General features: G+C 41.8%; 1 protein-coding gene across 4 annotated transcripts in view; it reads right to left on the minus strand.

Annotated features, from left to right (window-relative positions):
- The window catches only part of cdh23 (cadherin-related 23), an 89,909-nt gene that overhangs the window by 4,488 nt on the left and 69,162 nt on the right, over positions 1-16,259 (minus strand). For 3 of the 4 annotated variants that reach the window (XM_044135914.1, XM_044135915.1, XM_044135916.1), the window contains 28 exons: positions 14,963-15,184; positions 14,751-14,870; positions 14,482-14,662; positions 14,274-14,407; positions 12,871-13,080; positions 11,700-11,807; positions 10,870-10,972; positions 9,676-9,801; positions 9,393-9,596; positions 8,774-9,232; positions 8,546-8,662; positions 8,034-8,258; positions 7,790-7,959; positions 6,294-6,431; positions 5,774-5,893; positions 5,032-5,209; positions 4,628-4,839; positions 3,768-3,962; positions 3,580-3,693; positions 3,377-3,506; positions 2,690-2,953; positions 2,448-2,609; positions 1,686-1,942; positions 860-957; positions 630-750; positions 467-546; positions 279-319; positions 117-177 (listed from right to left, as the gene is read on the minus strand). In XM_044135914.1, the coding sequence (XP_043991849.1) occupies positions 117-177; positions 279-319; positions 467-546; positions 630-750; positions 860-957; positions 1,686-1,942; positions 2,448-2,609; positions 2,690-2,953; positions 3,377-3,506; positions 3,580-3,693; positions 3,768-3,962; positions 4,628-4,839; positions 5,032-5,209; positions 5,774-5,893; positions 6,294-6,431; positions 7,790-7,959; positions 8,034-8,258; positions 8,546-8,662; positions 8,774-9,232; positions 9,393-9,596; positions 9,676-9,801; positions 10,870-10,972; positions 11,700-11,807; positions 12,871-13,080; positions 14,274-14,407; positions 14,482-14,662; positions 14,751-14,870; positions 14,963-15,184 (4,550 nt within the window). Of the gene's footprint in view, positions 1-116; positions 178-278; positions 320-466; positions 547-629; positions 751-859; positions 958-1,685; positions 1,943-2,447; positions 2,610-2,689; positions 2,954-3,376; positions 3,507-3,579; positions 3,694-3,767; positions 3,963-4,627; positions 4,840-5,031; positions 5,210-5,773; positions 5,894-6,293; positions 6,432-7,789; positions 7,960-8,033; positions 8,259-8,545; positions 8,663-8,773; positions 9,233-9,392; positions 9,597-9,675; positions 9,802-10,869; positions 10,973-11,699; positions 11,808-12,870; positions 13,081-14,273; positions 14,408-14,481; positions 14,663-14,750; positions 14,871-14,962; positions 15,185-16,259 lie in introns of those variants that run through there. The other variant, XM_044135917.1, reaches the window with a different exon arrangement.

Here is a 16,259-nt window from a genome sequence, read left to right on the forward strand (position 1 = left end):
TCGATAAATGTAGCGACAAAGTAGATAAATTGGTAACAGTACTTCTGTTAAAATAATCTAAAAATTGCCAAACTCTTTTAATAAAGAAAGTACACCACTCAGGACATAGATCTCACCCCTCAAACGAGTACTTGTTAGTGTTTGGCATATCCAGAATATCCATTAGACCTTGGTTTCCTGCATAGGTAAACGAAATAATAGGAAAAGCTGTTATGCATGAGTTCCAAAGTAACGTTTGTCAAAAACCCCGTTGGCTGTGTGTAAAGCTGCCCCCTCACCTGTTGATCCTGCAACAATAGCTTTAAGCTTCCTCTGGTGTCTGCAGGAGAAACATTAGGAGAAGATAAAGACGTTTGCAGCTCAGACTGGTGGATTAAAACATTTGTGCCTTAGCTGCTTTTAAATCACTCCGCAGTCCGCATTGAAAAGAAATCTGCTACAGTGGAAATATCTGCAGGATTCTTACACTCTGCGATAATGCCAGTTCATTGTTACAAACAAAATCCCCGCCAAGCACAGCAACACGGCCAGGATAATGATCACCAGCTGTGAATGTGAAAGAAAACAGAAAACCAGCAGTGAAAAACTTCCACAGTGTATGAGCTCATGAACGGCGGCTGTCTGCAGACCTGCAGGGTGGAGATGTCATCAGGCAGTTTGTCGCCGACGGCAGGCTGAACGTCGACCACGTTGTACGTCCGGAACAAACTCCTCAGCTGCTCCTTGTTCTCATCGATCATCTGGATGACTCTAGGATCACACAGCACAGTTCCTAGTCGTTACGATCAGAACCTGAATGATCAGAACCTGAATGATCAGAACCTGAATGATCACAGGACTTAAAGGTGAAAAAAACAACCTTTCCACATCCAGGATGGTGTTGGTCTGATTGTTGACGACGTGGATCAGCATGTCGGTCTGGGAGTAGCTCACTCTGCCCTTCTTGTCCACATGGAACTACATATTAATGACATATTAAAATATCATACACACTGGACATTTTTCCCACAAGTTGCTTTATAATAAAAACGTAATTGTATTTTTATTGGAATTTTATCTCTTTAACCAACATACACCCCACCCCCCCAAAAAAATCTAATTCAAAGATACTGTATTTGTGTTCAGAGTCAACCTGGATCTGATGCTGTGGACAAGAAGGAAAACCGGTAGCAGTCAGTTTCACTACAAATCTGAAGAGGCCTCTAACTGAAGACTGTTGCTGTGTAACAGAATCATAACTTGCTAACAGCAAAACATAATATGGATGACAACATCAACTGTTGGCAGCTCTGCTGATCCACCTCATTTGCTGTTGCTACTCCTCTTTAAATCTCTGTCAGGACAGAGAGACGTTGAAGTAGGGGATTTACGATCCTTCCTTCTTCTCTCTGCTCTGCATCCACGAAGACTCTTTTTCAGCTTTGCTTTTATTAAATTTTATTTTACCCTTTTACTTTATAAAAGTTGAGACTATTTAGGAAAATAAATGATCTCAAATGTTCCAACACTATGTAAAATAAATGTAAATACATGCCACAGTTTTATTTTTTTATTTTTATTTTGTAACAGATAAGCAGAGATTTGATGCTTTCTTTTGGTCTGACACAAAAAAATCCCAACAAAATACAGATTGGTACTTTTTAAGACTGTTTATTGAAATCAGAGTGAAGATGAGGAAGTCTTGCCTGAATGTCGTCCAGGTTGACGATAGCTCCTGTGATGTTGGACAGCAGGCTGATGAAATTCTCCTGGTTCTCACGGACCCAGTCTGGTATCTCGTTAAAGACGATCTTGACCCGCTGGTCGTCTCGGAGGATGTAGATGTTCACATTGGTGGTTGCACTGTGGCCGGCGAGGTCACAAGCTAAGATCTCAAGCTGGAAGTAGCCTGGATCGTAAGCTGTGAAGAGGTCGTAAGTTCGGATCATTCCGTCCGTCAAACCTGCGACGACATGGAAAAGGAAGCGAGTCACTCTGTGGGAGCCAAAATCTCACATGAAGATCCAATTATTCGCATCATGTGTTCCAAGGCGTGAGGGATCACACACACTGCACATGCTGGAGGAGCTGAACAGATTCCTCAAACCAAAACCCTAACATCCTGAAACATTACTTGTTTTGTAACATTTTTCTATCCTACAGACACATAATTGTCAAAAATATGTGTGTTTTTGACAAGCAGACACATATTATAAGTGCAGTAAGAGGTTTTAGTTCTGTTTGAAATCAATCAGAGCATTGAATTAAAGTGGGAGCGGGAACAGCAGAGCTCTCCTGTGATCCAGGACAGTCACTGACCCTTCAGTGTATAAAACCCTCATGTGGAGACCAGGACTAGATTTTAACAGAACTCCAAAGTTTTTTGTTTTGAAAGGATTCTTTCATCGTTTCACAGATCCTGTCAGAAACTAGATCTAATGTCTAGAGACTAAACTGTGATTTCTCACCAATGGTGAAGATGTTGCCCACATCCTCGCTGCCGTTGCTCTGGGTCTGGAAGTAGCGGATTGTAACGATATGGTACTGGACCACGCTGTTGTTCCCGATGTCGTTATCTGTAGCCACCAACCTGATGAGATCTGAGCCAACTTTAGCATTTGCTGCAACGCCTGAAACGAAAACACAAACCAAAGGTTAATCTGGTTTTATACCAGACGATGATTCACCAGCCAGCAGCAGCTTCTGTTACCTGCTGTGTATTCTGTCTTAGCAAACCGTGGCGTCTGGTCATTTATGTCCTCGAGTTCGATCCGGACTTCCAGAAGGCTCGGGTCTTGATCAGGGTTCAGCGCTTTGGCCCGTAGTGACCTCTGACTTTTGGGAGGGGTCCAGCTCCTGTTGCTGGAAGCCTTGATGATGATGGAGTAGGCCGGGATCTCCTCCCGGTCCAGATCCTTCAGAACCTTCAGCTCTCCATCAAGACTCAGGCCAAAGTTTGCATCATTGTTTCCTCCTTCAGCAGGACATGAAACAGATTTCTGTGAAGATGGATCTTTGTAAATGTCTGCGTTACTCTTTTGCTTTTGAAGTGCGAATGCTTTCATGTGCTCAGACAATACGTTCAGGAAAAGCCCTTGAAACCAGGATGAAATCACCAGAGATAAATTTATATTTTCCATCATTAAACACAAAACACTAACATTCAGTGGTGGGATGTACATATTGTACTTAAATACATTTTCTATGTAACTGTGCTTTACTTAACTAGATTTAATGGACGGTACTTTGGACTTTTACTCCACTGCATGTCTGTAATGTTGAATTACACGCTACATTCAAATCACTAGTCAGATTTTTAACAGTTCTGTTTGTTTATTTAGTACAGAGTTTGAATATTTCCTCCACCACTGGAGAACCACCATTGAATGTTTCATACCTGCAATGAAATAGTAGACGACGGCGTTGGAGCCCTCATCGGCGTCCACGGCGCGGGTCACGTTTCCCACCACGGTACCAGAGGGAGAGTGTTCTGGTACCGTCATCTTCTGGTAGGGTAAGCTGCCACGCTGCGGAGAAAACGAACCATTACAACATGCAAACATCCATAAACTAAACACATAGATTACAGCTCAACATTACTGGTGGCTTGAGGAAGACCGGTTCATTGTCGTCAATATCCAACAGCGCCACCTGCAGAGGCTGGGTGGTCTCATAAGGCACAGGTTGGCCCATGTCACGGGCCACGATGATAAGCTGAGGAGTGATTTGCACACAGTTACTGAGGGCGGCGTGTTGGAGGCAGGAGCTGCAGGAGAAGGCGGACTCACGCTGAGCAGCGCTTGTTTCTCCCGGTCCAGTTTCACCGTGGTGGTGATGACCCCAGACATGGCGTCGATGTGGAAGTTCTCCCAGTCTCTGTTCCCGGCGCCAGTCTGCAGGAAGGCGTAGCGGACCTCTCCGTTCACGCCCTCGTCTGAGTCGGTGGCATGGACCTCATACACAGGCAGGCCTGGAGGCTGCTCCTGCACAAAGGAAGAGTTGCAACAAAGTAATCAAAACTCAGATTTAATACAGTTTGAGATACTTTAGCAAATACATTATTTCCCCCAGGACTTGCAAATTGTAGCCTTGGTCTTTAATTTGTTACCATTTATTGCAAAAAGTAGAAAGAAAATAATCAAAAACTGCTGTAGCATCTTTTTCTAAGAGGAGTAGATTTCACCTTTTAAAAAATTACATCACCTGCTATACTCAAGTATTGCATTACATAAATGTCTCCAGGCTTGATTTTTCCACTATTAGCTGGAAGTTCATCAAACGAGACAAAAATCTGCTTTGTGAGACAAATGGATAAAAGTTCTGTTGGTTTAAGGATTTTATTTTTTGTGTATTATGTTGTGATTTCTGCTGTTTTCTCAGATGTCATCTATATATTGATCCAGTCTGATCTAAAATAACATCACATTGCATTTTAAATCATCTGTGTCATTCACTGCTTTAGCTCCTGATCCTGTCTGATTCGGGGAGAGTTGTGCAGAGAGCAGCTGAAACTCTGATGAATAAGTTTTATAACAAAATGGATCAAATGGGAAAACAACAATTCACATAAAAACTTTCCCACCTGAATTATCAATATGAAAACAGAGTAAACATGCTAACATTAGCTTAGCATTAGGGGAGCCGATACCTCGGAGATATGAATAATTGTTCCATTAGCTGGCCTGACAAACACAGGTCTGTTGTCGTTGACGTCTATGACTGTGATGATCAGGTCTGCAGTGCCCCAGAGGGGAGGACGCCCCTGGTCTGTAGCTACAACGGTGAAGTTGAAACGCTCAGAAGACTGGAGCAGGCGGCGTGAACGCAGCAGTCCGGTGATTGGATCCAGGGTGAACGCATCTAAAAACCCAAAAAGACACCATGACTGATGAACACCCTGCACCAAAAATGATTCCACAAAAACGATCAATAAAACAGCTCGCAAACTACACAGACATTTGTAGTTCTAATTTGGCAAAATGTGAAAAAGTTGAAGTGGGATGAATATTTTGGCAAAGCACTCCAGAAAATGTTGTCTTGGTCAATTCTTACCTAACTGTGGCCCAAGTATGCTGTAGAATAAGGCAGCATTCTCTCCTTCGTCCAGGTCAATGGCAGAGATGGTTATCACAGATGAACCGCTAGGCTCATTCTCAAACACGCTGGTGTTATACACTCGCTTTGTGAAGCGCGGACGGAAGTCGTTTACATCCAGCACCGTCACCAGAACCTGATGATTCACAGATAAAGATGATTTAGTCGGTTTTCACAGAATCATGGTAATGTGGTTGTAATGAGTTCAGCAGAAGTGCGTTTCCACCAAGAGTTTGCTAATTGCTGATGGCTAGTTTGAAGGAGCTGAGTTGGGCTGTTCTGTGATGTGAAAGCTCTAGGAAGGAGCTGCGTCTAAAAGGTGGTGCTAGGTTCATCCAAATGTTTAGCACAGCTGAATGGTTGCCACGGGAGAATCAAAGAATGGTCAAACATGCATGAAAGAATAAAAGTAACACTCCAGGTATGATCTGGATGAAGAATTAACATTATAACATGATGTGAAGCTCAAAAACATCAGTTTTACATAATGCTGCCCTTTAAAAGTACCAAACAAAATCTTCAAAAATATTCTGACATTTAGAATAGAAAAATATAAAAATATGAATATTGAAACATTAAAACCAGTAAAGTTTAGTCTAATTTAACATCTGAAAATAATGAAACATGTTTTTTGGACAAATTGCAGGTTTGAAAAACTCTAACAATGTTTCAGTTGGTCTGATATGATAGTTGTTTCTACCTGAACAGAGTTCTCTCTTCGGTTGTTAGGGCTCCCTCCTGGGTTGTCTCGTGCAACAGCAGTCAGAGTGTAGTGGTCCTTGGTCTCCCTGTCCAGAGGGGACAGAATGTAGATTTCTCCCTTACAAAGAAAGAGGAAAAGGAATGATTAGGAAGGAAGTACTTAGTGGGAGTGGTGGAGTTATCAGAGCACAGAGCTGAAAATGTAGACTGTGCATTGGGACAGTGTGAGCTTCCATTTCCAGACCGGATCACTTTCAGCAGCCCGAGAAGAGCAAACATAGCAGGCCGCCTCCTAACCGTCAATGCATGCTTATCTTTTGTGTAAGGTCGCCAAAGAGGAACTGTCTGGCTTTTCTGTACGCGGTCAAAAGGTTATTTAAATAACAAATCTTGCAACACAAAGTATACATAACCAAAACCAACAAAAGTAAATAACAGGACTCCAGCTTGAAGGAGTTGCTCTGTAATTTACTGAACATTTAGGAAAAGGCTGAATTGCAGCTTGTGATTGATCTTACAGTGGAAGGTCTGATGCCAAACTTGCCCTCTCCGTCCACAAGGCTGTACTCGATGACAGCGAAAAGTCCAGAATCAGCATCTGTGGCTCTGACACGAACTATGGTGGTGCCCAAGTCCACGTTCTCAAAGACGGGTTCCTTAAAACAAGACAAACATCGTGTGAGAATCAGCTGCATGTCAGCCAATCAGAACAACAACAAACACTTCCTTTATTCAGTTCAGTTCTAAATGCGAACCTCATTCTGTACAGATTCATCACAAACAGTGATATACCAAGCATATCTGTTCATCTGGATGATTATGGCTTAAACCAATGAAAACCAAGCATTCAGTTAGATTAGAATATTATAATATCATATCAAACAACTAAAAAAGCATTTGTAGTTGTCTGACATGACAACTAAAAATCCTAAGAAGTTTCACAGAAATGTAAGCCTTACATTTCCGTGTAAATGTAGGCTTAATGAAAAGTATGAGCATGTGCACGAACTCATGAAGTGGTCTGACCTCATTTAGCAGCAATTCCCTTTTTCTACTCCTTTTTTCCTGCCACCAAACTTCCCTTTATTATGCTCACATATTAAGACTGTTTGATTTTACAGTATTCCACCGCTCATTCTTTGATCACCATGATGGACTGCGAGGTTCTTCTCTTGTGCAGGTCGACCTACAGATTTCTGGGTATCAGTGGTCTCTCATCTTCCTGTTGACAGAAGCTCGTCCTGCTTCCTTCTGCTGACCAGCGTAATGAAGATGCTGAGTTTGGACTTGATTTGGGTTGAAAGTCACCTGCTGAGTGATAAAACCACCAGTCTCTGTTGAACCCAAACTAGACGTCTAGCAGCTTGGATTTTGTGTAAGCCTGCAGGTATCCTGTTAATAAACCTTTTTCATCTGCACTTTTTCCTTCCAGTAAACTTTCAATTAGAATGCTTGGACACAACAAAGACTTGGATTGATGAAGTAAATGAACTTTTGATGGTATTCCAAGTCATTGAACCGAACTTGTTCATTATTAAAAGTATTAATGATTAGAAAAGGAACAGTATTAGTATTGGTGTTTTCCAGGCATAGAGTGCCATTTTATATTAGTAAAATAAATTTTACCTTCAGTTGTTATAAAATCTTATATATGTCAAATATTAAATTTGCGTTTGTAATTTAACGCCTTGAAATAGGGTCTCTGTCTCTTTAAAAACTTCTGCTCTTTCTGAAACTTCACCTTCAGGAAGTTATCATAACATCACTTCTCCATTAACCCTTTTAGCAACGTTTTTACCAGCGTTTCACTGAGAAATGCACAGTTCCACCAGGTGTTTCCCAATTGCTACTGGCTAGTCTGAAGGAGCTGAGTGGGAAAGTCGCGAGGAATAACATTATAACATGATGTAAAGCTCAAAAAGTGTGATTTTACGTTTTTCTATTCACTAACTTTCTCCAGTTTATGGGAACCATTTTAAAACCAGCAGCCCTACAGATCTAACCAGTCCTGTACCTGATAGGACGGCTCCCGAAACACTGGGTTGTTGTCGTTGACGTCAACTATCCGTAAATAAACCGGAAGCTCGGCGCTTCGCGGAGGCGTCCCGTGATCCTGAGCCCGAATGGTGAAATTCAGCCACTGCACTTGCTCAAAATCCACCGTCTGATTGGCCACAATCTTCCCTAAAAAAGCAGCAACAGTTCTACAGTAAATATCTATGCTGCATTTGTTCTGTAAAGCTTATGGGTGATCTTACCCATGGAGGAGTCCTCCAGTCGGACGTAGCCTCCTCTTGGCAGGTGCAGCAGCTGATATATGACCTGACCGTTTGGACCTTTATCGGGGTCTACAGCGGACACCGACAGCAGCGTTGTGCCCGGCTGAGCTCCTTCTAAAATCTGCTCTGTGAAGTTGGTGACTCCGAAGGGCCGGAAGCGAGGGGCGTTGTCGTTGACGTCCAGTACGTTGATCGTTAGTCGCGCTGAAAGGAAAAGAAATAAGCAATGAAAATATTGTATGAATGCAACATCATCCTTCGCAAAGATGAGTAAAAAAATTAAATGTAACTTTTACTGCAAGAGAAACTCACTGAAATATTTAGAAAAATCCTTGATACTCTCTGACCAAACTCTTCAAAATAAATTTAAACAAATCATTTTTATGTTGATCAATAAAATTGAGTTTCTTCCTCTTCATGACATCTTTTGACCGTACGTATGGGGGATGAATCAGAATCAGAATCTGAAGGTAAGCACAACTTGGACTTACCGTTAGGAACACTGCCGGACTTGTCAATAACCTGACTGGCGTTGTCATGGACAGACACAATTATCTCAAACGTAGCTACCAGCTCTCTGTTCAGCGGGTTACGAACAAATACAGCACCTAGAAATTCCCCAAAACATGTCAGCAGTTTCAAACATCTAATTTAACCCACAAAAGGTCAATAAAAAAACATTGATTAAATAACAAATGTTTCAGAAAAGCAGAGCCGACCTGTGTGTAAATCAATGCCGAAGGAGTTCTGTAAGCCAACCACTGGATTGTTCCCATCATCCTTTGCTTCCACTGAGATGATGTAGTACTCTAGCCTTGGATTGAGATCTGGGTCTTCAGCGGTGAGGGTAGCTACTACCACACCTGGTGGGGTCGACTCGTTGACGTTTATCATGGTTATAGGTTCTATAAAACGTGGTCTGGAGTCATTAACGTCATCCAGAATAACCGTCAGAGTGGCTGTACCGGACAAAGGGGGCGTGCCGCGATCAGTTGCCATCACAATGAGGCGGTACGACCCACGCTCCTCTCTGTCAAGAGTGGTGTTACCCACCAGGACGGCACCAGATATCGGGTCAACCACAAAGCGGTCCTGAGCACCGCTCTCTAAACGGTACATCAGCCAACCGTTGGCGCCAGAGTCGGCGTCGGTGGCAGAGAGCTGAGTCACCACAACGCCTGGAGGCGACAAAGACAGGTAAGAAAGTGGGAAGACATCGACAGTTCAATCAATTTAACCTCAACAACAACCAGTGAGGCAGTAATGTTTCCAGACACGAGTTACATCTCATGAGACCAGGTCTGTCTCAGACGTGTCACACACATCAACCAAACGCACCAGTGGGGCTGTTCTCAGGCAGTCGGACGCTGAAGCTAGATGGGCTGAAGACAGGAGGATTGTCGTTCTGGTCCAGTATTGTGACGGTGAGAGGGACGCTGTTGTTTAACCCTCCTATGTCTTCCCCAACCAGAATCAGCTCTACTCGAGGGTCCTGGAAGGCTTCACGATCCAACTGTGCTCCCTGACGCACCAGCAGGACCCCTGAGGAGATATCCAGAGACATTAGCTTTACTGTTTCAGCATGGCTTCATGCTAACTGTCTCCAGAGAAATGAGGTTACCAGTGTTAGAGTCAACAATGAAGAGGTCGACTCTTGGCCCCAACAGTCGGTATTTCACCACAGCATTTGGCCCGATGTCTTTGTCTTCAGCCAGAACAGGCCCATTTAAAACAGTCACTGTGCTGCCTGAAGAACATGTAGCGATGTGAAGAAAGAGATTTCATCAACAGTTTGGAAATTACAGATCAGAAAACATTAGAGGAAGGTTCTTCTACTGTACGTTTTAAAAGTACCAATAAGACAAATAAAACCAATAGCAGGTCACTACTGGGAAAGCCAGTGTAGCCAGAAGGAAGCGTGAATCATCCATGTTTCCATCTACTGGTTTGGAGCAATCAACCAGGCTACTCAAAGTGTAACTTAGTCAGATTTTGACGCTACGCGTTAATAAAAAGGAGGTAGAGGTTGAAAACTAACATGAACCACACATTTCAGAAAAATGGAAAGAGTCCTCACTTGTTGAAGGTTTGGACTCTTCTGCGTTTCGTGCCTCTGGTAAGGCCCAGACCCATCAGTGGATGGGAGATTTCGTTACATCAGAGCTTATTTGGCGAATGTATCTCTATCTCCCTGTCGCACATTCACTCTTTTTCAAAAAACCAAAAACAAGCCTAAAACATTTTGTCAAAACTGAGGAAGTTATTTTGAATTTTGTTGTTTCCATCAACTTTGTTTTTCTAAAGCAATACTTCAAAATGTGCATCATTGTTGCCTGATGTTCAAAATGGTGTATGAAGTATTCATTCATTGGATCTGAATTTAAATGCAGAATTTATTTTTAAGTTAAAATTTTCCTTTACCTTCACAAATATGCTGAAGGTAAAGGAAAACATTTTTCTTGGTCTGTGATGTGAAACTCAAATAAAGTAAATTGTAATTCCTGGTTGTTGTGTGATAAAATGTGAGCAGCTCTCGATAAACTTCTTATGTTTTTAAATTCACCCATTTGTAACCAGCTGCTCTGTTAGGATTCTGGTTACCGATTGGTTCATGTGTTAAAGAACATGAACTAATGCCCTTTAAAGGCACAGAGAAAATTACAGCTGTGAGTTTTTCTGTCTAAACCGCAAAGTGGAAAAAAGCAAGCATGAGCTGTGCATAAACAAAGTCAGGAAGTGGTGGAGACAACGCTGCAAAGTTTCAGTACTGCACATGTGGATTGTCCTAGTCAAATCAAAGGAAGAAAGTAGATACCTGCTGGTGAGTTCTCAGTGATTTCAGCTCTGTAGCTGGTTCTCGTGAACACAGGCCTGTTGTCATTCTCATCCAGAATGGTGATAACCAAAAAGTCAGAGTCCTGGTTTTATTGAAACAAAAGATGAAAGAGTGAGAGAACATTAAACGTCTGCCTGAGCTGAGCTGTTATTTCTGCATTTCCCTCATCTAACTCCCCCCAGAGCCCAACCAGTTCCATGCAAGATGGTTTTTGTGGCTGTATGATCACATGTGTCCCAGATGAGACAGTTACAGAGGATCAGCTGAAACCCAGCTAGGTGCTTCAGAGAAAATGAAGTAAACATCATGTAAGCCCTTTAAAGATGAACCTTGTGCAGCCTTGCAGAACCGTGCTGCAGACTTGGTGGATAACCTGATGCATACCTTTGCAAGTTCAGTTTCTCACCTTTCTCTACACAGCCTTTTCTTAGCATACCTGCATATTGGCTTCCGTTTAGAAAACACACCACAAAGACGCCCCTGTATTAACTGCTTGCAAAGACTGTTCACACTTGGTTTCACTCTACTTGAATGTGTTTATTTTAACTTAATGAGATGAGTTCTGGTAAGAGAATCCATCGCTAAGGATCATTATTGCAGATGTTTTAATTATCTTGGTAAAGTAGAAAACATGGAAGCACCATGGTTCCTGGGAAGAGTCCTGGTTGTTTACAGGTAAAGGACAAAAAAAAACTTTTTGAAAATGACACATTTTCATACAAGATGTAGATTAAAATGTTTTAAACTGCTTAGCATGCTTAAAAGAATGAAAACTGCCGAGACATTCAGACTGTGGAAAGGGGGATTACCCTGCGAGCGATGCGGGGGTTCTCTGGATTGTCCTTCACAGTGATGGTTAGCGTGTACTCCGCCACCAACTCTCTATCCAGCGGTCTGTTCACCTGCACAACACCTGACTATGTGGGACAGAGATGAATCAGAGCTGCAGGCACATATCACTACATAAGTCAGGATGTGTCATTAGTAAGAAAACCACAGAGCAGACAGTTCAGGGTGCAAGTTGAAGTTTTGAAGAGCAGCTTGTTTAATGGGTTTAAATGTGGTAGAGAGTAACTGTGATGTGGAAGAAAAAGGAGACATGGTTTCAAAACTAATGACACTAATAAAATCTGAGGCGTGTGGCCTATTTGTCTTCAGCTCTCTGATTTAAAATGTTGTAAAGTCACTTTTAGATGCAACTACAGCCACAATTCTTTAAGGGTGTGTTCGTTTGAGAGGCTAGACGAAGTTCAGACTTAAATCTAATTCACAATCTGTGGCAAGGTTTGAAAATGTTCCCCGACGACTGAGCAGTCCAAAGAAGATAGACAGGTAACACTACGAGCTGTATTTGTAGAGAAAGGTGGTTCTTTGACTGGAGGGAGCAGGATGCACACCACACCTTTCAGATTTTCACTGATGAAACAATGAAAATGAAAACCTATGCTGGTTGTCCTTCCACTTGAAAATGATGTTAATTTGTGTTGGTCCATCACTTTAATCTGTACAAAATATTTCAAGGTCTGCGCTTGTCATGTGACAAAGCATGAAAACCTCAAGATGTATGAAAACTGCTGCAAGACGCTGGAAATGTTTCGATGTGGACGAAGAAACAGATTCATTTCTGCAAACAGCTGGGAGGCCATCTTGATCTGACTCTAGAGATCTAACTATGTTTATGGACTATTATGGGAATTTTTCGGGCGGTTCTGTAACAAACTTGCAGTCAGTGATATGTGGAAGTTTCCATGTTTATGTAAGAATAGTTGAAATAGTTACAGCTGGAACTTTCTGTTCTCTTTAGCTGATTACAGAAGGAGAGAGAGAATTAGGAAACATCTGTGCACATCTTTCTAATACTAGCTGTTCTCATCAACAAGCTGCATAATTTTAAGACTAACATGAAGGTGTGGCCCTCCTGTATCAGAGGAGAAGAGCGGACAAATGTGTCCAGCTTCAGAGTTTGTGGGTTTTTCTTACCGTGTCGTTGATGTAGAAGGCTCCGCCCAGGTTTCCGGCGGTGATGTTGTAAGTCAGAAGCGCGTTGCGTCCGCTATCTGCATCCCGAGCTTGAACTCTGGCCACGGAGGTGTGTATCGCCGCACCTTCACTCACACTGGTGTTGTAGGGCAAATTAAGGATGACGGGGTCGTTATCGTTGATGTCCAGAACGTAGACGCCCACCACCACCTGAGGACCAGAAACAGCAATGTTCAGGGAATATCAAGGGTTCATAGAAAATATTGTTTCACAAAGCTTATTAAGTAATACTTAGTAATAAATTCAGTTCTCCTCTCTAGTCATGTTTTGACATGACTATTTGTCCACTCTGCCTTGCAATCATTCTCCGACTCTCTCTGATTGTGAGAACATTTTTAGTCCACATCCTCTGATGGCTCCAGAGATTTTCTGTCACTCTCCTCTGCTGAAGTCATTCAGTCTTTTCATGTTTTTGGTTGCATGATTGAAAAACAGAATCTTCCCTTGTCTTTAGCCTTCAGTCACTTAAAGGTTACTGATGTTGTATTTGGTACTTATAGAGGTCATAGCTGTTCATAACCTTCACAAAATCCAAAATTTTAAACAGAAAGAACAGAATCTCCAGATAATGATGCAGCCACCACCGTGTTTGTGTATGTTATTCTTTTGCAAAACTTAATAGCTCCATTCAAAATAAAAAGAATACAGAAGATTCTCATCACACACAGAACAGAACCACTTGTTTCAAATTTCTAAAGCTCATTCTGTGTAGTTTTTGTCATCTTAAAGACAGATCTTTCTGTTTCTCTGAAACTCCTCCAACCACAGCGTTAGTAAAAAGATGTAATGAGGAGAAGTCGAGAAAAGCCAACAAGAAAAGCTGAACCTTCCTTCAGGTTCATCGGATTCATTACAGCTGATGACCTGTGTGACCTCACACAGACCGAATGCTGTAACTGACTCATCAAAGTTTTAATTTTATAGTGTGTACACTATAGAACCGTTTCTCATTTTATATTTCCCCCTACTATATCTATGGTTTTTCAGTTGAATTTTAAAAAGTGTGTGTATTATTGAACATAAAACAGCTGTGAAATTGTCTATAGTTGTTCAACCTCTGCCTTTCATCCACTTTACACAATGTTTGAAATTCATGTCTCATCTCCTGCTTCTCTGGCCTGGAAACAGTAAAAATACAGAGGAATGTTTTCCTACAGCAGTTTCATGAAAATAAAGGATATAGAAAGTATTTTGTCTACATTGTGGCGTTAGAATCTCTGCAAAAATTATTATAAAAATATTATAATACAGAAGTGATGCTTGTAAGTTCCCATTTATGGAAGAGGATGTGATGACAAAGTTGCGTCTGCTGCGCCGATGGCTGCTGACGTAAAGCGGCTCACCGAACTGTTGCGTGACGGCGTTCCCAGGTCCCGCGCCGTGACCGTGATGTTGTAGAAAGCTGTGGTCTCTCTGTCCAGCTCCACGTCCCTCCTCACCCGAAGCTCGCCCTCCACAGGAGAGATCATGAACTCATCTGATAGCGAGGCAGAGAAAACCTCAGAGGGGAACAGAAATGGTTTTATATGCTCAGAGTAAACAAACACTGACTCTGGTTATCTCCACCGGTGATGCTGTACTCCACTTTGCCGTTGAGACCGGAGTCTTCATCGCTTGCTCTGAGGGTGCACACCCGCGGGCCCAGCTGGCCCTCCGTCACCTCAAAGGGACCCTCATACTGTCTGGGGAAGGTTGGCGTCACGTCGTTCACGTCCAAGACGTTTACCAACACCTGGAAGCAGGAAGGAGACAGATTTCTATTCAAACCCTTACAAAGCAAGAGCTGGTGATGCTATAGAGGATAAAAAAATGATCATTACTGTTGTGCTAGATGTCAGGCGAAGAGCAGGTTTTGGACACTGGTCAGTAGCCGTGACAACCAATGCATAATGCCCCTTGCTGATCTCGTAGTCCAGCTCCTTCACAGCAGTTATTCTCCCCTGAACACACACACACACACACACACCCACACACACAGTTATTTGTTTGTTTTCTTGTTGTTATCCCTTCTATGACGGTGTAGACGCCTCACCGTGATGCTGTTGATGTTGAACGTCTGGATCAGGTTGCCCTGGGCGATTGCATACCGCAAGGTCCCATTCAGACCTTCATCTGGGTCAATGGCTGTTACCGTGGCGATGGTGGCCCCCACCGTGTCGGGTCCCTCGCTCAGCACCGTGACATACTCCTCCTCTGGAAACTCTGGGGCGTTGTCGTTCTCGTCCACGATTTGGATGTAGACGGTGGTAGAGGTCTGGAACGAAGACGTCAAAATTCATGTCACGTCAAGGTACAAAACACAAATATCAATTTTATATCCATAATTTGCTCCCAAAGCAATTCAAATTAAACCAGTTTAATTTAAATAAATGCAAAGTCAGTTGACTGTAAAAGGTAAACAACATTAAAGCATCAATATCTCCATCAACGTTTATCTAGAAAGGAAGAAACAAATTTAAACACAAACACACACATGCAGGAGAATTTATTACTGAAAATAAATAAACAAATAAATAAGAAGTCTACACAAAGTTACTAGAAGTAGATAAAAATAGTTCTGGGTCAGAAGATCTTTCTACAGTAAAAATAACAACAAACTCACAATTAAAGCTCCGTCATAACACCAGAATAGTAATTTGATGATGCTCTGATATCACTTTCATATAATTTTTGTAATTTTCAGTTACTGCTTGTCTCAAAATAAATAAAGAAATAAAAGTATGAATCAAATTCTAAATGAAGTCCTTCAGTAAGAACTGAAGGCTTAATTGAGTAAATGAAGCATAACTTCAATATGTTTAGAAGAAATTTTTTTTTTTTTATGTTTGTGGGAAAAAAGTTTGTTGAGTAAAAAAAAACCATTTTCATTTAGTGAAGGATTTCAATATGAAGTAAGCTGAAAGTGAAAGAAAAGTTTTAGTAACTTTCTGTTCAACCAGTTTGACGTGTTTATCCCCACGACCAAGGTGGGAACAAGGAAGTTCCTCTTTGCATTTAACTAAAAACAAAACACGGATATTATGTAATTAACAATTTTCATACAAATTCTTACGGGAATCAATTCAGAGAGAGTAGCTAGAAGATATTATTGAGGTGTAAAGTGAGAAACAAAGGTTGGAACATTGTTATTTTCCTACTTCTGAAAGGGACACTATAATTTGCCATTTTTCCACCAAGTGAACATTTTGGAGGAGACGGTTCTGTTGGCGGGACAAACACGCAGGTGGTTTTTAGAACTCTGGAAGATTAAAATCAGGCTTTGAAACAGAATTTTATGATATTTCATTTGTAGTACATCAAAGCACAGTTAATAAAAACCACAGTATGTT

Source organism: Gambusia affinis, linkage group LG13 (assembly GCF_019740435.1).
Source record: "Gambusia affinis linkage group LG13, SWU_Gaff_1.0, whole genome shotgun sequence".
NCBI lineage: Eukaryota > Metazoa > Chordata > Actinopteri > Cyprinodontiformes > Poeciliidae > Gambusia > Gambusia affinis.